Below are 23286 nucleotides of genomic sequence, written 5' to 3'. Positions count from 1 at the left end.
TTTGAGATTGACCAATCAGAACACAGCTTACAAATCACGAAAGTGCACATTCGTACTTTTTATCTCGAAAAGGTTCGCACCTGAACGATTCCGAATGCTATTTAGCGTACGGTCACTTCGGGTGATACACACGGCATACGTACAATCATGACAACTGTGAGTAAACAGTTGTTTAAGATAGTGGTTTTGGCAATATTCAAGGATGCTGTCTTGCGTAAATATTAACTATTGGTAACCATGTCAACAGAAACCCCAAAGCGTATATACTGCAGGTCAAATAACTGTGTTATTTGCAGATTTTTGTTTGTGGAGAGACCTGTGTCAGTGACGTGAATATTTTGAAAGTCCCTCCGATCCCTAAATAGTAGCCGTTGTCTGATTGGTGAAATCTGTTTAACTGTCTCACGTTTGATTGGACGGGCACTGGTCGCTCAAAGGTTACCTGAAGCGACCTTCTACTAGGTTTTGTTAGACTCAGTGGTGGAGTGTAACAAAATACACTGAGACTAAGTTTACTTAGACTGTAGTTAAGTTTGTTACAATGAAATGGGATTGGGAATATGATGAGCAAAAGATGGTAATTGCTGTCTTATTGTATTTGAACATGCTTAAAAACCATGTAGTGTAAGTATTAACTCCTGAAAATAATTTTACCATATTAATCCAACTGTTGAAATCTGGCTTAAAATGTATTATGACATTCATGTTAGTAGCCTTGCCTTTGAAATTTAAAAAGAAATGTAAATTAAGAATTTGGTGAAATTCTAGGGAGTGATAATCATGATAGGTCTTCAAATATCATTTACTAAGTTCACAAACTGAAATTCAGCACAAATTCCATGACATCAAAAGCAGGAAATTCAAGTGTTGTTTATCAGATAAGATTGTTACATATATGTCATTGTCACCAACCATATGTAGAAAACATGAAATGATAATGCACTTCAGTACATCCAACTTTTTTATAGCAAGCCAGTGGGTCAGATGATTCACAGTTATTTCAAGATGCTTGATTCCAGTTCATTTTATGAACATAACTCCTGAATAAATGTGGCATGATATTAGATATACTGAGTTGGCATCAGTATGAAGTAAGTGAAAGACATCAGACTTTGTAGTTTTTGTTTGTTGATGTGACACATTCAGGCTGTTCACTCACTGTATTGAGAGCTGCCACGGTGTCAAGCTGACCAGGTCACTCTGCTCTGTTGATTTCAAGTAAAACATTAACCTCCACTATTCTTCTCAGTCTTCACATAGACATCCAAAGCAATCTAGTAACCTTTTTCTCGTTTCTGTGTGATCATAGGTTACATTGGGGCCTCTTTTCATTTCTGAAAAATGGACATCAAGCACAAATTGTTAAAACGTTCATCATTTTGTTTCCTGACTATGGTTGAATAATAAAAGCAAGCATTATTTACATGCTTTGCATAACATACACAGATCCAACAGGAATAGTACATCTTATCTGTGCTGAAGTCTGTTGAGATAATCATTATCAAACATTGCCTTCATCATATCATCATTCTTTTGGGTGTAATGTTTCTGACAGTTGTCTCTGGTTATAGACTAGTGATAAGATACAAGGATCAATACAGACATATTGTCTACAAACTGGCAATTGATCATCGAGATGTCTCAGGTTGTGTAAGGACTACATTGAAGTAATCAATATTCCGTTGGTAAATGTTAAATTATATACTATGTTCAGTCTGATAATGCCTACCAACAGGTACACAAGCTTACAGAATGTGGAAGTGTTAGACAAATCTATACAAACTTTTCAGATTGTTTTTTTATTGTTTTTTATTTGTAGTCTACGATCAGTATTAATATTTCAGAATCAGTTTCTTTTGTTATGATTGTGTTTTGGGATGGTAAAATCCAACTTTCATGATTAGGAATAAACACTGTATTTAGCAAATGACAGCTCTTTGAATGGTGTTAGTCCTTTTTTGACAGGGTACATAGCATCCCATGCCCTTAACCATGGTAATCTTTACTGATACATACTTCTGTTGTCATGCAAAGTATCTTCATATATTACAGTTGATACCTAAACATTTCCCTTTAATGCATGCATTAATATATTACATGACAAGCTCAGACAGTAGATTAGTATAGTTCCAGATATGGAACTGATTGCCAGAGTGTCAGTGCATTATACATCTTAAGATATCTATACCAATGTCAAATTGTCCATGTTCCCAGTTGTCAGTTATGACATGATCATCAATAGACAAATCTGATGCCATATTTAGCCCTTTTTTGATAAACCTGATTATCTGAGGATTTATTTATGTTATAGATTTTTCTTACAATGTTGTATTGTCAAACCCCTATTTTTATTTTGTGTTGTATTTTTATTGCGTAAGAATTATCAAACACCATCAGCAATGGCCAGACATTCATTTAAGATTCACAATTCACAATAATAATGTAGAAGTATTTCATACAAATCAGGGAAAGTGGGAAATTAGTCAGGACAAGTTACTTTCCCAAAGTCACTTGCTCTGTGGCAAGTGGTTTTCTTAAAAAACCCTGTTTTATGCCATTTTACTTTTGTTTTTAGCCTTTGAAAATTTTGCAGTTGCTGTTTGGAGGCAGTTAAATTCTGCTGAAGATACAAGTAAATAGTAATTATATAATCACATGATAATAGGTTTCATTTACTTGAGGACCATACTCCCAAACCAGTTTTTAATGCTCCAGCTTTACTGCTGAATGTTTTTCTCTTGTTCAAACAGAATGCTCTTTATATCAAGCAGTTTATGTAAGACAGTTTAGACAGACTGGATGATTAACATGATACTTGTTTCATATCCTGTTAGATGTGTTGCTAACCGTTGATGTTACGTTTACTTGTATTTGGTACAAACAAGTAATTGAATGATGTGCATGGAAGGATTTTTACATTGGCAATGTTGATGGCAGGAGGATTTTATGTTTAGAGATTTGTTCTTCAGTCCAGCGTTATTGTGTATATGGATGGTGAATGGTAAATGCGTGAAATGTTAGTTTTTTTGAATGATTTGTTCGGTCACAGTTGCTTATGCTGGTTATGAAGTGACCAAATTGATTGATGTCCGTTTACAATAACAACATTGACCACTGTCAATATCAGTGACAGGATTGTCTAGTCAACACTTTCCAGGTTGCTGTCAATTAGCTCAGATATTTCTTATGGTGGTGTTAAGCAAGAAACAAACACAGAACAATCATTCTGACGGCACAGAGACAAGGTTATGCAGCTTATGTTTAGCTCTTGGTAGTCAAACAGATGACTGATGTATTTTTCACATATCCAGGAAGAGAAATATATGTCATGAATGCAATCATGTTTTGAAGCGGCAACATGATATCTGTGTATGTGGTGAACATATTTCTACAGCAGTGTTTCACTCTTGAGTAAATAATAACTTAATGGCATGTTTGATTTAGTTGTGTGTAGAAGTAGCTCTAAAAGATCTTGCATGGGTGGTCTCAGACTTGCTTCACTTCCTCAATACCAGTTCCTCTCAGTCTCACCATTGAGGGCCTCACCCAGTGAACTGGTTACTGGAAGGTATGTAGGTTAGCAGAGTGTGCTGTTGCACCAAGTGTTGCAAAGTTGGCAGCTTGCGCCAACATTAGCAGTCTGTCCTGAGATGAGCTGTCTTGGTTTTGATAGGAATCAGTCAGTTCAACAAAAGTAGTCCATCCTGCTGTACAAATATGTGAAGTCATTTCAAGTAGTAACTGGGGTACTTCTGTCGTTCAGATGGTGTTGAATTCTACCAAGAAGCATTGTGTGCCACATTGTGGTATATATACAGTCAAAACAAAGTAAATGATGAAGCCAAGGGGGAATCAGATAATGAAGAGAAAATGAAAAATGTCACAATTTGTTCCATTCCTTTGGAAATATTTCATCTGTATGGGTATTTAGTACATTTTCCTATATGCAGTGGCATTGGCATTGGCATTGGCAAGTGATATGCTAAAAAATGGAATATCCGCTACTTTTTTGCATGGTATATTACCATGGCAACATAACTAGTTACTGTAGAAAGAGAAATACCTGCTGTGTTTGTACTAGTCAGAGTATACACTAGACTAACATCCAGTCTCCATAATGGAGGTATCTTACAAAAAACCTGAAAAACACCCAAAACACAAACAAGAAAACTTCGAAAAATATGGTCATGATACATGTATAATGAAAAGGATCTTTTATTATGTTTGGTTTGAAGCTTGTTAATATTGAAATTTATTCACTGATCATGGTGATTGTATTGATTTGTACACATCTGTGGTAATTTTGTGTGTGAACGTTAACGGTTCAATGGCATAAATGTAGGTCATAGATTATGCTGTACTTGTATGGCTGTCTCCATGTATAGTCTATATTTCTGATGACCTCATGACAGTAATTCCTGGTCTAATTTTATGGATTACATATGTCAGAATTCTCTTCCTCATGTTAGATCATCATCTGATCATAGGATTTCTCAAGAAGGATGTTGTATTTGTGTATGGATGCCCTTTCGATGGGGCATAGATACTGTGAGTTGTAACACTGGTGAGATATGTTGTCCCAAACTATAAAGTGGGACAAATTTTATTGTTATCAACATTTTCATATTTCCTTAATCTGAAGGTGAAGTTGTTAGCAGTTTTTCAGTTTTGTGATAGTTTACTGGTGATACTTATTTTGGTGCAAGTGTACTCTGTCTCTTTTACAAAATCATCATCATTCAAGTTAATCTTTTGATTTTGATGGTGACACATTTCAGTAGGATTGTTTTAATGATTTTATCAACATTTGTACAACTTTAGTTTGTACTGTGACAAAGTATGAATAACCGATATGTCTTAAAGACCTTTTGGGACAGTGTATCTGAGTCCTAGAAAATAAACCCATAAAACCTGTTACAAAACATGGTTACCAGCTGGGGAATCTGAGTTAGAACAGGTCTTAAGGTACCTATCCTTGTCATACGTGGTATTCGTGGTATTTGTCTGGTATCCTTGTTGTAAGCAAGTCTGTGGTATTTGTCTATTAGTGTGTCGTTGCATCAAGCAGAAAGGTGTTGGCTTAAGGACTAGTTTTCCATAGTCAGTGTTCAATATTTCTGTGGAAAGTCTTTGATAATGCACAGATACTGTCGGTTGATGGTCGAAAGTTTGATTGCGCACAATTCCCCTTGAGTTATTTTTCCAGACTTGTGCATGATATGACTGGCATAAAACTATATGATGTAAACTGCATATAAATTATTCTGAAATATTCCCTGTTTCAAATTATTCAAGTTTGTGTATTGCTGTGTATTCAATTTGTTTTTATTCATGAATAATATGGTATAATTAAAAGGTCAAGAGCCAAATTTACACCATTTTGTCATTCACTTAACATCAGGGTCATAAGATTTATCTTGCTTGAAAACTTACTGAATGGGATTCATATCTCATATAAAAAACAGCAACATACTATTTAAGATAATGCTTTAATATCTCAAAGGAAATTTGTCTTACAGCACACCAGATCACAGAATACATGGTTAAGATAGCAGATAACAGTGATCTAAAAAATAAGTTTATTATAACATTTATTAAAGTATATACAACACATATATACAGTTAACACACATTGGGCATGGCAGACTTAAAATTGATAATTACTAAGAGGATGAAAAAATATTTTAAAACTAAAATATATCATTAGCTGATTCGTTGTAAAGTCTAATGCTTGTTTGTATGAAGGAGCATCGAGCGTGGTTCGACCTCAGCAGCGGCAATCGGATATGTCGTCCCGAAGGCAAAAATTGTACTGGGAGTGGGAACTTAGGCAATGACTAGGATCTTTGATAGTTTTGAGTACCTTTTTGAGTGCTTGCCATTTTAAAATTTAGTTGAAACTTTCAAAAGTTACACCAGAAATTTTATTAGCAGCATTTTACAAATTTGATCAACTTGGTTTTATTCCGCACCGACAGATTTCCATACCAGTCGACAAAGTTATATACCAATATCTTGGATGAAATATTGGTAAAAATTGTCAAAATGGTTTGATCCATTTGAATTTTTTTAGCTGACGCAAGAAGTATAATCTCTGTTGGCCCTTTTTGTAGGTGTATCTAATTATGAATTATGGAAATATGAACATCAGTGTCAGCAATACTTTATTTTCACTAGTCTTTTGGAACAGTATTTACTTAGATGCCATCAGAATAGTGGTAAAAGTATTAGCAATTCACGTGGAAATGTCAACTAGTATTAACAGAATTTTACTAGTGTCTGATGAGCAGATTTTTGTTAATTTTGAACCTGGGATCTTCAAGAAATTTCCCTAACCAACGCTCACTAGATATGTGTTTTTTCTCTGCAGAAATTAGAGAAGTTGATGGATGCCAGTGACGACTCAGAAATGCCTCTGCCAACATTTCCTCGGGGTCCAAACCCATACTTAGACCGAGAACGGTGCCTCCTATGTGGCTGTGAGCGACAGGACCCTCCACAGGCAGAGAAGATACTAGCTGGTCAGTGATAGCTAAACATTGTAGATATACCTAGGTGGTTAAGGCAGCCTAGTGGTTAAGCCCTTTCTTCCAACAGTCCGAGACGTAACGTGTACGCGAGACGGCCTATCGTCTCTTGTCCGCGAGACGGTGCGCTCCGCGGTACTAACTGAAGCGCTTCCCCCTAATTAATTCAATCACCGTGGAACCACCTCGATTGGGTGCGAACACGATGCAGGGTAATTAAAGCGTCCCGTAAAATCCCCAAGGGTGGTGGGGTACTTGACAGTCGTGAATGAACAGGTTTTTCGATCTCGGATGCCACGCTTTCGTCATTTGCACTGAACAGATTACAACCTGCAGAATACAAGTTGTTTGTCCGACAAAATATTTACAATCATCCTAGGTTGATGCATACTTGGCCTCTGTATTTTCGATTTTTTCGGCACGTGAAAACATCGGGAAAGCAGAATACCACGCCCAAGGTCGGCTGTTTACACATGCCAATTACACAAAAATCAACTCATCGCTCATGAAAAGGTGATTTATTTCATTTGAATGTATTACTGGTGGAAATGTCAACGTAATCTTCTTGCAGAAAGTTACAGAGTATTTTGAAACTAATACGACCCCTACCGCATCTTGCATGAATCAAAACTTTGCCAATTTCGTCAAAAGTAATCCTGCGAAAACTATTAACTCATTTGCATATTTTTCGGAAGTGACGTACGTCCATTGTGTAACTCCACACAGCACACTGAAAAAAGGGACTCGCGGTGCCAGCCAAAGCTGACATCTCGTACTGATCAAAATTAGTGTTATACTAAAATACCTGCTTCGATATTTCATTACAGCTCATGGTGTTGACATGTGGATATCGTATCTTCCAGAGTACATATCAGTTTATGCCCGCATTAGCGTTTCTGAACCTCTTGAAAGAGAAATGATGTTTCTTTTAAGACCACCGTAAATAGATGTGCATTGTGTAAAATGACAGAAGTTGGGAAGAAAACAAACTAATTAGACGGTAACTTTTATAAGGTTTCTGGCGAGCGGCTCACTGATCTCGTGTTTGCTTATTGCAAGTTGAGGATGGTGTTCCTCTGTACGGTCCAGCTTGCGAATGATGACTTGTTGATCATGAAAATGCATATAAGTAAATTGAACCTAATTTATGCCTTCGGAAATTGACATGATTTGATAAAGGCATTTAAAAAAAGAAATCACACTTTGTGACATAATTTCGAAATGAAAAAAGTACGAAAATACAAATTTAAATAAGGAAACATAACGCCCCCTGCAGGTTTTAATATCTTTCGCCCCCTCTTTCGATCAAACTCCATATGACCTGGCGAATACATTACGCATTCGGTAAGATCATGTTAAGTCTACAAATCATCATTTTCTGAAGAATTGTGCATCATGTCGGCGATTTGCGTAACATCCCTCATCCTGGAAGACATCATTCCTCCATCCCCTTCAGTGTGCACAGTATATTCAGGTAAGAATGTGTTGTTTCACTTACCCTGTACACACACAGGCAACTTCAATTAGATCGAATACATACGTATTTGCATACATACCTTTTCTACAACAAAACTAACAACACACATTACCAGATCTACTTCAGGTAAAAACTGGGACTTTCTTGTTTACACATATTCTATGTATATGCTTGAAACAGAAAAGGTTTTCGTTCCTGGAAGACAGCATGGCCAGTGGAAGACAACCAGCCCCGTGTATAATCCTGCATGCTGCGTTGGACTGGGAACGGCCAAATGCCCGTTTCCGCCAGGAGTCAGCAGAATGAGGGAACACGCACATTCCTGAGAACATTGCATTATTTGTTATAAAAACGAAAATGTATGAAGCTTTCACTGAATGTTTTAGATGTATCACAGTATGTAGTACAGCTGTTTATGAAACACAGGTACATATTTCAAATAGATCAGTGCGGCGAATTGTGCTTGTCTTGGTTCATCTTTTTGGCCGAATGCAACACAATTAACTTTCATTTGGATTACGCAATTTATTGTATCACACACGTGACACTGGAGTGAAGACAGGGCCGAACGCGGCCAGGCATAGTTAATGACTGTAGTTGGGTATCACTGAATATACAGGTGGAGACAGGCAACAGGTGTGATGCAGTACAGCACGTTACTTCAGGGTGTGTACATCTAATGAGTTTGCAGACAGTTTACACGGCTATCTGGTGGACACGGGGGGCGATTGTGCAATTTCCTGTTTACGGTGCCTTTGTCGTTCGAGGTATATTTTATGATAGCTTGAAAACACATAATTAAATACTAATTACATGTATTCCGTTTCCTGTTTGTGTTTGATAATCTGTGAAAGGCCATAGAAATGTTTATTTTGTGGTGACAAATATTCAAGTCGCATGGAGGTGGGCAAAATAGCGTTTTCTTACTTCATTCCGATTGAACTGATCACGTGATAACGATCTCTCACGTGATAATGAGATGACATATTTATGAGGAAGAAAGGAATAAAAGTGTTCCAGATGATTACAAACTCAAAATATTGTCCATAGCATTACTGATCGACGACTTATAAACAGATTTTTATTGCTTAATGTTATAATGTTTTTCAAAGTGTTCTGTTTTGGTATGAAGGAGTTATTCTTGTACTGATTATCTTCGAAGAGTACTTGAAAGTGCTGTGCGTCGTTGTCAACACTATCATCGGCTTTCCTATCTTTTACTTTGGTACATGATTTAAACAGTATTCATAGATAAAAACAATACATTCAAAGCCAACACAGAAATATATATTTTATGTATATGCGTGAAATAGGAAGGGTTTCCTTCCTGGACGACAGCATGGACAGGGGAAGACAACCAGACCCAGGTACAGTCCAGCATGTTGGTTTGGACAGCCTTTTCAGCCATCATCTGCAGAATGAAGAAATATGTGTATACCAGGGAGTTTTGCATTATTTGTCATAATTACGTAACCTTTCACTGACTGTTTTATACGTATTTAGTATAACTATGGAAATAGTTATATATTCTCGGACACAGGTGCATGGTCAAAATTCTTCAGTACGGCGAATTGTATTTGTCCCCTGACAGAATGAAACACAAATAAATTTCACACAGATTATGCAATATCACACACGACACTGTTTTCCAGCAATGATTAAGCCGGAATGAAGAGGATGCAGTCAGGCATAGTTTATGACTGCAGTTGATTAGCCCTGAATATACAGGTAGGAGACTGGATAACCATTTATTGGGTTTGGAGACAGCATATTTGCAGACAGTTGACACGGCTGTCTTGTGGACACTGCCAGCCACTGTGCAGTTTCCTGCTTACGATGCTTTTATCGTCCGTGATAAACTTAAAAACGCACAATTAAATGCTAACTATTTTGTTTGGTGTTGTTAAGCTGGTAAAAGACAGAATCATGTTTATTCAGTTGTGACAAAAATTCAGTTGATATGTAGGTGAGCAAAATCTGCTCAGGGAAGTGGCATCTTCCGTGTGTAACAGGGATGGCTCGACTGATTTTATTGCTGTAGTTGACTAATAATACAGCTTTGAAACAATGTCAGTCTATGTAAACTCAGTCTCAATGTTATTCCTTAAACTCCACCACTGAGTTTAACAAAACCTAGCAGAAGGTCGCATCAGGCAACCTTTGAGCGACCTATGACCGTCCAATCAATAGCGAGACGGTTATATAGATTTAACCAATCAGACAACGGCTACTACTTAGGGGCACAGCTCTCTCCACAAACAACAATCCGCAGAAAATACAGATATTTGACCTGCGATATATACGCTTTGGGGTTTCTGTTGACATGGTGACCATTGGCTAATATTTCTGCAAGATGAGATCCCTTGCATATTGCCAAAACACTGTTTTCGGAGACAGTTAACTCTGTTGTCATGGTTGTAATGTGCGCCGTGTGAATCACCCAGAAGCGATCATACGCTAAACAACATTCGGAATCGTTCGGGTACGAACCTTTTCGAGATAAGAAGTTCAAAAGGTGTGTGCGAATGTGCACTTTCGCGATTTGGAAAGCTGTGTTCTGATTAGTCAGTCCCAAAGGTTACCTGACGCGACCTCCCATAAGGTTTTGTTAGACTCGGTAATGGAGCGTAAGGAAAAGTACTGAGGCTAAGTTTACTTAGACTGGAAACAATATATATGAATACATAAATCTCCGTCTAAATAACTCTTTTTTTTATCACATTCACGTCATCTGTTTAAAAGTGGAGAAATCGCATTTCTATAACATTACGTGTTGATGACAATGACATAAAACTTAAGGAAATGAGTGGTAATTCCTGCATGCAGTGTGTTCAAGAATACATTTTGCTTAAACTATTAAAGATCATGCAGTCCTCCGAAGTTACTTACCACCTGATGCGAGTGAACATATTGAGCACCGGGTCTGCTCCCGTGGCAAAAGGCGTCTCTCGTAGTCGTAACGATCTTGTGAGTAAGGTTTGAGTGTCTGACGAGCAGTGGGAGGAAAGTAGATGTGTTTCAACGCGATGCCACACCTATGTGCGTTCGTGTACTTGAACAAGTACTTGTATAGTGTAAATCTGCATTGAATATGCTTTCAGAACATGTTAAGTTAATGTTTCTATGAAACTGGCACATATGTGAAAATCGTCGTCAAAACCGACTACATTTGCCTCTCGAACGTCTGTTGATGTTGTGAGGGCGGTGTGTGTGTCTGTGGCCAGTAGCAGGAAAGTAGATGTGTTTCATCGCGATTGTACACCTATGTGCATTCGTGTACACGAACAAGTACTTATACGAGGTACATCTGCATGGAATAAGCTTTCAGAAAATATAAACATCATGTTTGTGAGAAATGTGCACATAGGTGAAAATTGGCGTCAAAGGCTGACTACTTTTGTTCGTGCTTCTGGGAAGCGTCTCTCGTACGCGTAACGAAATTGTGAGGACGCTGTGTGTGTCTGTGACGAGCGGTGGGTGGAAAGTAGATGTGTTTCATCGCGATTGTACACCTATGTGCATTCGTGTACACGAACAAGTACTTATACGAGGTAAATCTGCATGGAATAAGCTTTCAGAAAATATAAACATCATGTTTGTGAGAAATGTGCACATAGGTGAAAATTGGCGTCAAAGGCTGACTACTTTTGTTCGTGCTTCTGGGAAGCGTCTCTCGTACGCGTAACGAAATTGTGAGGACGCTGTGTGTGTCTGTGACGAGCGGTGGGTGGAAAGTAGATGTGTTTCATCGCGATTGTACACCTATGTGCATTCGTGTACACGAACAAGTACTTATACGAGGTAAATCTGCATGGAATAAGCTTTCAGAAAATATAAACATCATGTTTGTGTGAAATGTGCACATAGGTGAAAATTGTCGTCAAAGGCTGACTACTTTTGTTCGTGCTTCTGGGAAGCGTCTCTCGTACGCGTAACGAAATTGTGAGGACGCTGTGTGTGTCTGTGACGAGCGGTGGGTGGAAAGTAGATGTGTTTCATCGCGATTGTACACCTATGTGCATTCGTGTACACGAACAAGTACTTATACGAGGTAAATCTGCATGGAATAAGCTTTCAGAAAATATAAACATCATGTTTGTGTGAAATGTGCACATAGGTGAAAATTGTCGTCAAAGGCTGACTACTTTTGTTCGTGCTTCTGGGAAGCGTCTCTCGTACGCGTAACGAAATTGTGAGGACGCTGTGTGTGTCTGTGACGAGCGGTGGGTGGAAAGTAGATGTGTTTCATCGCGAGTGTACACCTATGTGCATTCGTATACACGAACAAGTACTTATACGAGGTAAATCTGCATGGAATAAGCTTTCAGAAAATATAAACATCATGTTTGTGTGAAATGTGCACATAGGTGAAAATTGGCGTAAAAAACTGACTACTTTTGTTCGTGCTTCTGGGTAGCGTCTCTCGTACGCGTAACGAAATTGTGAGGCCGTTTGTGTGTCTGTGACGAGCGGTGGGTGGAAAGTAGATGTGTTTCATCGCGAGTGTACACCTATGTGCATTCGTGTACACGAACAAGTACTTATACGAGGTAAATCTGCATGGAATAAGCTTTCAGAAAATATAAACATCATGTTTGTGTGAAATGTGCACATAGGTGAAAATTGGCGTCAAAAACTGACTACTTTCGTTCGTGCTTCTGGGTAGCGTCTCTCGTACGCGTAACGAAATTGTGAGGCCGTTTGTGTGTCTGTGACGAGCGGTGGGTGGAAAGTAGATGTGTTTCATCGCGAGTGTACACCTATGTGCATTCCTGTACACGAACAAGTACTTATACGAGGTAAATCTGCATGGAATAAGCTTTCAGAAAATATAAACATCATGTTTGTGTGAAATGTGCACATAGGTGAAAATTGGCGTCAAAAAGTGACTACTTTTGTTCGTGCTTCTGGGTAGCGTCTCTCGTACGCGTAACGAAATTGTGAGGCCGTTTGTGTGTCTGTGACGAGCGGTGGGTGGAAAGTAGATGTGTTTCATCGCGAGTGTACACCTATGTGCATTCGTGTACACGAACAAGTACTTATACGAGGTAAATCTGCATGGAATAAGCTTTCAGAAAATGTAAACATCATGTTTGTGTGAAATGTGCACATAGGTGAAAATTGGCGTCAAAAACTGACTACTTTTGTTCGTGCTTCTGGGAAGCGTCTCTCGTACGCGTAACTATATTGTGAGGACGCTGTGTGTGTCTGTGACGAGCTGTGGGTGGAAAGTAGATGTGTTTCATCGCGAGTGTACACCTATGTGCATTCGTGTACACGAACAAGTACTTATACGAGGTAAATCTGCATGGAATAAGCTTTCAGAAAATATAAACATCATGTTTGTGTGAAATGTGCACATAGGTGAAAATTGGCGTCAAAAACTGACTACTTTTGTTCGTGCTTCTGGGTAGCGTCTCTCGTACGCGTAACGAAATTGTGAGGCCGTTTGTGTGTCTGTGACGAGCGGTGGGTGGAAAGTAGATGTGTTTCATCGCGAGTGTACACCTATGTGCATTCGTGTACACGAACAAGTACTTATACGAGGTAAATCTGCATGGAATAAGCTTTCAGAAAATATAAACATCATGTTTGTGTGAAATGTGCACATAGGTGAAAATTGGCGTCAAAAACTGACTACTTTTGTTCGTGCTTCTGGGAAGCGTCTCTCGTACGCGTAACGAAATTGTGAGGCCGTTTGTGTGTCTGTGACGAAAGTAGATGTGTTTCATCGCGAGTGTACACCTATGTGCATTCGTGTACACGAACAAGTACTTATACGAGGTAAATCTGCATGGAATAAGCTTTCAGAAAATATAAACATCATGTTTGTGTGAAATGTGCACATAGGTGAAAATTGGCGTCAAAAACTGACTACTTTTGTTCGTGCTTCTGGGTAGCGTCTCTCGTACGCGTAACGAAATTGTGAGGCCGTTTGTGTGTCTGTGACGAGCGGTGGGTGGAAAGTAGATGTGTTTCATCGCGAGTGTACACCTATGTGCATTCGTGTACACGAACAAGTACTTATACGAGGTAAATCTGCATGGAATAAGCTTTCAGAAAATATAAACATCATGTTTGTGTGAAATGTGCACATAGGTGAAAATTGGCGTCAAAAACTGACTACTTTTGTTCGTGCTTCTGGGAAGCGTCTCTCGTACGCGTAACGAAATTGTGAGGCCGTTTGTGTGTCTGTGACGAGCGGTGGGTGGAAAGTAGATGTGTTTCATCGCGAGTGTACACCTATGTGCATTCCTGTACACGAACAAGTACTTATACGAGGTAAATCTGCATGGAATAAGCTTTCAGAAAATATAAACATCATGTTTGTGTGAAATGTGCACATAGGTGAAAATTGGCGTCAAAAACTGACTACTTTTGTTCGTGCTTCTGGGAAGCGTCTCTCGTACGCGTAACTATATTGTGAGGACGCTGTGTGTGTCTGTGACGAGCGGTGGGAGGAAGGTAGGTTTGTTTCAACACGATGATACACCTATGTGCGTTAATGTACACGAACAAGTACATGTACGAGGTAAATCTGCGTTGAATAAGCTTTCAGAAAATATGAAAATCATGTTTATGTGAAGTGTACACATAGGTGAAAATTGTCGTCTGAAGTCTAATATCTACTGGTATGGCAGCTAACATAAAACGTAAAACTGTTTTTACATCGGTAGAAGTGACCCCCACTCTTAATCGTGTTTTCCAACGATTATACTTCCAGCAAAAGAGTAGTCCGTATGAAAAAATGTTATTCGTGATTTTGTTTAAATTTATTATACCCCTTTGATGTAACGCAAGAAATATCGCCATGTACATTACGCACGCTTCACACAGTCTCAGACTCAAGACGGATGTTTTGACTGGGCAATTTAGTCAGGCATCAGTTACCTCCCATTAATGACACGCTAACCCGGTCACTTCCACGCGAGACGATTCGCGCGGTTTCGAAGAAAGTAAACATGTTTCAACACAATAACAAACAGGTGTGCGTTGGTGTGCATCGAAAACTGCATATATATTATGAATCTACGATAAATGAGCTTTCAGAAAATACTAAATGTAAGTTTCTGAAAATTATGCACATAGGTGAAATTCGCAGTTGAATATCGCCAATTTTTGCTCAAATTTTGCACATTTTTGTCATTTTTTGACAATTTAATTTCCTCTTTTTATGTTTTCATTCACGTCATCCAATAACTTGACCATCTGTCAATGACTGTAGCAAATTTTGTTTAATTATTTTCACAAATAACAATGTTAGACATGTTTTTGTGTGACATGCAGAATTTCTCTCTCTGTGATCAGGGAGTCACGCGTATGAGTGACCCCCTCTCAGGTAGTCACTTGTACGCGTAACGGGAGACCGTCTCGCGTACACGTTACGTCCTCTACTGTCCAAGTGATTGATATTCTGCATAGTTACTGCATGCACCATTTCTGAAGCCCATTGCTAGTGTTTCATGTTGTGATATTGCTTGAATCCGCAGAATTTGTGTTTACTGGATGGACAATAGAATGCAATAGTCGGATTTGTCTATCTGTGTAACTTTTTTGGATGAGACAGAATATAGTAAAAACACATTGTAATATTAGCTTGGTAGAAGTATGACAGGATTGAATTTGGTAAATAGGAATTCCCATGCTCTTATATAACTTTTTCACTTGTTTCTGTGACTCAACTCAAGGAAGTAAACTGCAGTTTGAGCATTGTTTATGTGATCTGAAAGCTGATTAGGTTCAGTGGTGAAATAAGATTTTATATTATGTATTTGTATCTTTATCATATTTGTCTTTGACAGTAATAAAATATCAGCTACCAGTGTCAACTTCAGTGTTCAGTTATCTCCCTTGCAGATGTGTCTGTTGTTATGAATTCAGTGGAGAAATTAGATTTTGTATTATGCATCTGTATCTTAATATTTGTGTTTAACTTTAAGAAGGAAATATCATCCAATTGGGTCATATTCAATGTAGAGTTATCTCCCTTGTGGACGTGTGAATGTTATATTGTGAATGTATTGACTTGAAATTGCTTTTGTTACAGAGATGGATGGTGATGCTGACAAAAACACAGATGTTCACGAGCTCACACAAGTAAGATGTCATTCATCTGTTGAAAATGTGTCATCAGCATATCTTTCTATCATATGTAGTATTAGATTTTAATGATTGACAATTCACATGATTTAGATAGCAATGATATGTCTGAGGTACTGCCGCTGTGACTTTGAATTTTCACTCAGTAACACATGACTTGAAGCAGTTTTAACAGTTTTTATGCTGGTAACCCGTTCACAGTTTTTACCGTCTTACAAATCAATTATTGTATGCCCTTGCAACATGAATTTGGGGAGACAACATCGACCGTCCAGGGGTTTGTACTGTAGCATTTGATTCCAGGGCCCCTTTAATGTTTGAATGATTACAGGACTAGGGCTGTTAAATTGTATTGCATTATATTAGGATCCAGGTAGCTCTATTTTGATGCATAATAACAATGACACTTTTACATGCAGATAATATTTCCTATGTTCTAAAGCCCTAAGTGTAAATGCTATGGTACAGATAACAGCTTTGTTGAAAATTTGGTTGGATAGCTGCTGATACTATTTTCTTGTTTTTGGTACAATAGAGTATGTGAAGTAAATCACTCATGATGTCAATCATTTGATTGTCTGGTCCTGATTCAGGTATTTACATTCCACTATAATAAGCTAATATATTGCGGAGTGTAGTGTTAAAAAACAATGAAACAATAGTTTGATCTACTTTTTACAGCTTCCCTTGTGGGTGTGTCCATCATGTCGGCGAGCGGCAGACAGTGAGCTGGAGAAGAAATCAGGAGTTGACATCAATCTGGTAGGATTTACTAACAGGAATCCAAACAACTCCAGGCACAGATTAAATAACATCTTGTGCAACACAGATTAGTTACATTTGAGATATTTGACCTCTAGTCTTAAGCTGTGAGTCTGTCACAACAGATGTAGTGAGATGCACTGGTATATTGCCAAGTGTTTGTGTTTAACAACAGACACATTGTGACTCAGTGATTTGGTTCACTCTTTTTGTTTCATTCCCCTTGCTGTGTCTTGTCAAAAGATACAGAAAGTGGAACTTGTTGACTGTTCGACTGTTTCTAAGTTTCATACGACGTTCAGCTGTGGCGTTCAGCTGCGGCGTATCTATGAACTATGACTATGTAGCTGATTTACATCTTGAGGGATGTACTAGGACGCTCAAACATGTTCATGTTCATTGTTATTCAGGTAAACTGATCATGACTTTATGAAACCCCTTTACACCACCTCTTACTTTCGGTTCCCATCCTGAAAGTCCTGTAGCAGGCACAAGACCAACCTAACTTGTGAATGGTGCTATAAAGTAGACTTTTACATGCTGTTTGATGAAAGGGGGTGGTGCCTAATGGCTAAAGTGTTACCTTCAACACGTCAAAGAACCGGGTTCAATATCTTGCTTAAAGCTGAGTAAAATAAAACTGACTTCTTTGAGAGGCAAACCATGAAAGTTCCGGGGTAGAATAGGCCTTCAGCAACCCATGCTTGCCATAAAAGGCGACTCAACTTGTCGTAAGAGGCGATTAACGGGATCGGGTGGTCAGGCTCGCTGACTTGGTTGGCACATGTCATCGGTTCCCGATTGTGCAGATCGATGCTCATGTTGTTGATCACTGGATTGCCTGGTCCAGACTCGATTATTTACAGACCGCCGCCTTATAGCTGGAATATTGCTGAGTGCGGCGTAAACCTAAATTCACTCACTCACTCTTTGAGAGGCATGTTTAGAAGTTGGTGAATCGGATAAGGACAAAACCTTATGGATGAGCAACTTCTTTAATCAGGTGGAGCTGTATCAAAACATTGCTCCACCTGATTAAAGAAGTTGCTCATCCATAAGGTTTTGTCCTTATCTGAAATAAAACTCACTCACTGTTTCATAAAAGACTTTTTAGAGAGATATATAGCTGGGTAAATTGTAATATGCAACTGTGAAAATGAAGATACAGTACTCAATTCGCGTTAATTCAGAGACCTGTGTTTTTCACACACAACGGATACTGGATATTTATATAGTGCACATATCCGCGCCCTAGTACATGGTCTAGGTGCAAAACCAAGCAAACAATATTTTGCGTGCATGTTTTAGACACACAGATTCTGATCTACTTAATTCTAAAAAGTACCTTAAAACAGCAACATGTTTAAAAAATTTTTTTTCTAAATTCAGGACTGTGATATATATTTTGCATGCAAAAGATTTGGACTACATATTTATTATTTTATTTCTGCACGCATTCGTACAAAACCTACTGCAAACTCTGGTACTCATGGAAGCTTTGTTACTACAGGAACAGGAGCTACACCTCGACACATCCAGTCTCCCCTTCCTCCCAGAGGTCAGCCTCGGGGGTGCCTCTGAACCGACCACGCCTAATGGCACACTCTGCACGTGTGAGGCCTGCACAGAAAGGAGGTATCATGACTGGTTAAGTTCATTCTTTTTCTCCTCTCAAGCTTGCATGGTTTGCTGGCATTGTACATCAGCATGCTTGGGGGGCTGTAGCTTTGAGGAAATAGTTTTATGTAGGTATGTGTACATCTCTATAGTCATATGCAGCGAGCATCATAGTAATAATGTGCATATTTTTATGTGTCATGTCCACATCCTGTTCAAAGTGCTAACATCCAACAACTCTCGACTCCTTGGGTAGCACTCACATTACATCCTACCAGGTACCCACTTGTTTGTGAAAAAGGGCACATTGTAAATAGTGTCACTTGTTCAAAGAGACGCCACACATGCTACATTTACCCAAGAAACAGTCAGGTGACAGGCTGCCATGTGCAGTCACCGATACTTCGTCTGTCCACGACACTGGAAAACATCCCTTGATTTTGACATGAATGCTCTATACGTGAGCATATTCTATTCTAGCAGTGTATGAATGTTGATTCTGCATGTTGAACACTAACTTAATGATAGAGCATTGCTGTAGATGGTGAAATAACCATGTTGTTGAAAAAAGTAAGTCTCGAAAAAGCTGTTTACTGTAATATCAGGAAAACATATTTTGTAAACTAATACCTGTGGATTTGTCTGAAAGTCATTCTTCCCCCATATGCTATCATGGTCTTAAACATTCTTTTTTCCATATGATTCATTCATGGAATAAAATCCATGTTGACATATTGTGTTTGAGAACTAACTGGCAATGGCCACTGCAGATTGGTTGGAGAACTCTTACAAGTATACTATCTCAGTGGTGACTCAGTGTAATGTGACACTAAAGAATGCCTTTGTCCATAACTGAATTTAAAGCTAATAAAGATAAGTCCCATTTATTAATGTTTTACAGTACATTGTCTTTTACATTACCATCATGCTTTTAAACATTTGATATTTTAGTAGTGTATTTCTATAATTGAAACTAGTTAAGTGAGTATATTTCCCCCGTATGGTGTTGGCATTTTTCAAGTACTTAATTGCTGTGTTGCTGTTGGATTGCAGTGAAAAAATTCCATAACTGTTGTGGGAAATTAAGAATTAGCTGTGTGCATTACTTTTTTGCATTTCTACATCAAGTAAACTTTGTTTTGTAGGCAAATTGAGGCTGAGCACGAACGGGAGACACAGGAGCTTCAGAAGTGTTGGACTGACCTCCGGACTATTGTCCGAACACTATATGGTGCTGATGACCCAGCATTGTCAGAAGAGGAAGGGGTTAAGATAAAGGATCTTGTCTGCAGGTATGGAGCATCAGTTATCTGTGTATTGTTGTGGATTGGGTCAAAGCTTTTAGCTCTCAGATATATTGTATAAGACAAAAGAATTCTTCAGTTGACTTTTATTTGTAAAATAGTCTTATTCATCCTGCCTTCATACAAAACTATGTATGTCCAAAACCCACTTGACCCAGTACAGGGCATATATACAGTCTAAGTAATCCTTAGCCTCAGTGCTTTTCGTTGCACTCCACTACTGAGTTTAACAAAACCTTATGGGAATTCGCGTCAGGTAACCTTTGAGATTGACCAATCAGAACACAGCTTACCAAATCTGAATGAAAGTGGTCATTCTCATATAGTTTTGGAACTTTTTATCTCGAAAAAGTTCATACCCGAACGATTCCGAATGCTATTTAGCGTACGATCGCTTCTGGGTGGTGCACACGGTGCACGTTACAACCATGACAACGGTGGGTAAACAGTCGTTGAAAATGGTGTTTTGGCAATGTCAACAGAAACCCCAAAGTGTACATACTGCAGCAAATAACTGTGTTATATGCAGTTTTGTTTGTGGAGAGATCTGTGTCAGTGACCTAAATATTTTGTTAAGTCCCTCTGATCCCTAAGTAGTAGCGGTTGTCTGATTGGTTAAATCTATTTAAACGTCTCACTATTGATTGGACAGTCATAGGTCGGTTTAAGGTTACCTGATGCGACCTCCTACTAGAGTTTGTTAGACTCAGTGGTGGAGTGTAACGAATAACACTGAGGCAAAGTTTACTTAGACTGCAATTAGTCACGACTAATTTCGTTTCAGGTTTTCATGTCTTTGTGTAGCACCTGTATATGTTTATTCATTTGAGATCTGTCTGTTGATACGCCTTGAACAAACCTGTAGTGTCCAACCTTTCCTCAGACTATGCAGTCGAGATCCCCATCAATTGTTTCTTCGGCTGGAATCTCAAGTACGGGAATTTGTCATAGAAAAGAAAGTACGTCTCCTCAAGCAGCTAAACTGCGGCTACAAGTCTCCTCCACAAGCAAAGGAGTTCATCTCACTGCTTCTTGATGAATACAACCAGCTGTGTCTGGCATCCAGGCTTACAGCTGAATACCTCACTGATCTTGTGAGTATCTTGACATATTTTGTTTTCCTGGAAATAAAGGCCAAGTAGGTTGTTTCGTCTCAGGTTCCATCTCATGTAAAGCAAAACACAGTTTCTCTCTCCATGTTGTTAGTTCATCTGTTTATGCCTCTGTGTTTACTTAATGCCACTTTGGGAAATATTCCTGCTTTGTGACTGTGCACTGCAAATAAAAGCTTGGAGTAGATGACCCAGTGTTCGATATTATTAGTGACTTTTAAAGCTCTTTGGATATAATGAAGTCACATAATGAACCATATGGAGGACAGTAGTGACTGGCTTGCTCTTTGTTTACAGAAGGAACACATTAAGAAGTTCAATGTGACGTGGGAACTCCACAACAAGCACCTGTTCCAGTCAATTGTCTATACTGATCCGGCCATACATAACAGTCTACATCTTGTCATTGATCAGCTAAGGTACGTCTTAAGCTTTTTGAAGTCTACTAAAATTCGATTTTGTCTAGTAATCTGAGCAAGCAATTTTGATGTAACACAGGGAGGAATTGAACCTGATGATCAGAGCAGAGTCCTGTCCAGAAGATTTTTGGTATATATTTTTCTCTTTGATGTTCCTACACATGATATCTGTTATTGATTTTGATGCCTCATCTGTCGCTACGTTAGTAATAATTTTGTTTCCAGAGCATAATCAAGAAAATATTCCTTATTTTTCAACAATATTTGTAGAAATGTCAAACAGAACCCAATGAAGTTCCTTTTGGTATTTACAGATTTTTGTCATTTTTTTTGCTTGGTTACCATGGAAATGTTTTGGATGCAACTCGAAAACCTCTCAATATCTTTAAACAAGATTTTGCAGATATGTCAAACAGATCTTGAAGTGGTGTCAGATTTTTGGCATTTATTTTTTTCATGATTTCCATGGAAACATTATGGACTTTGTCTAATAAGAATGAAGTTGGACTTTAAGTAATTGTCAGATGGTATGTTCTTCAAATATGTCGGGGCTGGTGGAATTTGTCATCTTTTGATGACTCTAGTTTATACCCAGTTATGCATTTGTACTTTTTTGAAGAACTGAAACAATTGAAGTTTTGTCATATGGGTAAAATGTCTCATCATTTGATTGATTTTGTGATTTTATAATTGTGTCTTTCAGTATTATGAATTCTGTTTGAAAGGACAGATTAAGCTAATCATAATCTGCTCTAGTGACACCTGATCTGAGTTGTGCCATGTGCTTTGTTACCTCCCTTTGTATTCATTTTGAAATGCAGTAATATGTCACTTAACAGATTGCTGGGTACCTACCATTCTGTTTTGTATTCCTATCCACAAGGTGTTGAAATAACACATTGATGTTACAAATGGTTGTTTGTATGTTGATGGTTTATGAATTTACTTTTATTAAACAGGATAAATACTTGAATGTGCATAAAATCATTACTATTGAAACACAGCGCCTTGAGCTTTTTTAAAAATAATTTTTAAGTGTAAAATTTGTCAAGGAAGCATATACTTTTTATGTACATAATTGGGACAAACAAGAACATATTAGTAATAGCTAATCAGTCCCGGCTTACCAAATGAATCTATTAATCCCTCTTTGATAAACATACACAATATCTCGTCTCCTTATCAGTATTATCTTTTTGACACAATAACAGATAATGCAGATTTCATGTAGAAAACTTATGGTGAGATGGTGTACACGTAACATTTACAACTGCTTAACCAGTCCCTGTACTGAGACAATGTTGACATTTTGCCAGCAAAACTGAATATATTTGAAAACATGTCTCATACATGTATAGAAAAAACTTTGTGCATTGTTCACAGGGCTTATGACCACAGAAGGTCTAATACGCTTAGCTCATTCCATTTAATATAACCTCTTTTAAAGTCATAGACAGTGTGTGTGGATAATGAAAAACTTGCATTACACTAACTTTCACACATTGGATGGTGCAGTTCTTTAAAATATTAAAGATGTAGTATGCTGATCAGCAAAAGAAATGCAACTGGCTTTTTGTCATGTTCTTTAACAAAAACCATAAACATGAATGCTTACTTTTATGAGATGTCATTTTTTTTTATTAAGTTGTGTTTCTTTTGCTTTTTAGTGTGTTTTTTTTTTATTTTTTATTTTTTTTGCTACAACCATTATTTACTGTAATTGTGTTTATCCACAGAAGAGGTGCTGCATCCAAGGAGTCGTACAACGAGGACACATACCCCAACTTGTTACATCGGTTCCTGAAATTCCAAGATGAAATGTCTGTGATATTGGTGGTGTGGCGGGACTGCCAGCAGCTCATAGAAGCGTACAATGAGGAGCAGGTCAGTGTTGTTTCTACTTCAACTATCAGTGAATCTCGATCATTTACCACCTTGGTATGACAGAGGGAGTGCTTATTATGCATG

At 38.2% G+C, this 23286-nt stretch overlaps 1 protein-coding gene across 8 annotated transcripts in view; it reads left to right on the top strand.

Annotated features, from left to right (window-relative positions):
- The window catches only part of LOC137266373 (protein FAM193A-like), a 40950-nt gene that overhangs the window by 4598 nt on the left and 13066 nt on the right, over positions 1–23286 (top strand). For 3 of the 8 annotated variants that reach the window (XM_067801866.1, XM_067801867.1, XM_067801869.1), the window contains exons 2-9: positions 6371–6521; positions 16052–16101; positions 16786–16866; positions 18377–18513; positions 19629–19775; positions 20671–20881; positions 21197–21318; positions 23055–23202. In XM_067801866.1, coding sequence (XP_067657967.1) covers positions 6371–6521; positions 16052–16101; positions 16786–16866; positions 18377–18513; positions 19629–19775; positions 20671–20881; positions 21197–21318; positions 23055–23202 — 1047 coding nt within the window. The remainder of the gene's footprint in view (positions 1–6370; positions 6522–16051; positions 16102–16785; positions 16867–18376; positions 18514–19628; positions 19776–20670; positions 20882–21196; positions 21319–23054; positions 23203–23286) is intronic. The other 5 variants (XM_067801871.1, XM_067801870.1, XM_067801872.1 and 2 more) reach the window with 3 other exon arrangements.

This window comes from Haliotis asinina, chromosome 15 (assembly GCF_037392515.1).
Source record: "Haliotis asinina isolate JCU_RB_2024 chromosome 15, JCU_Hal_asi_v2, whole genome shotgun sequence".
NCBI classification, from domain to species: Eukaryota; Metazoa; Mollusca; class Gastropoda; order Lepetellida; family Haliotidae; genus Haliotis; species Haliotis asinina.
This window is presented reverse-complemented; position numbering and strand designations above follow the sequence as displayed.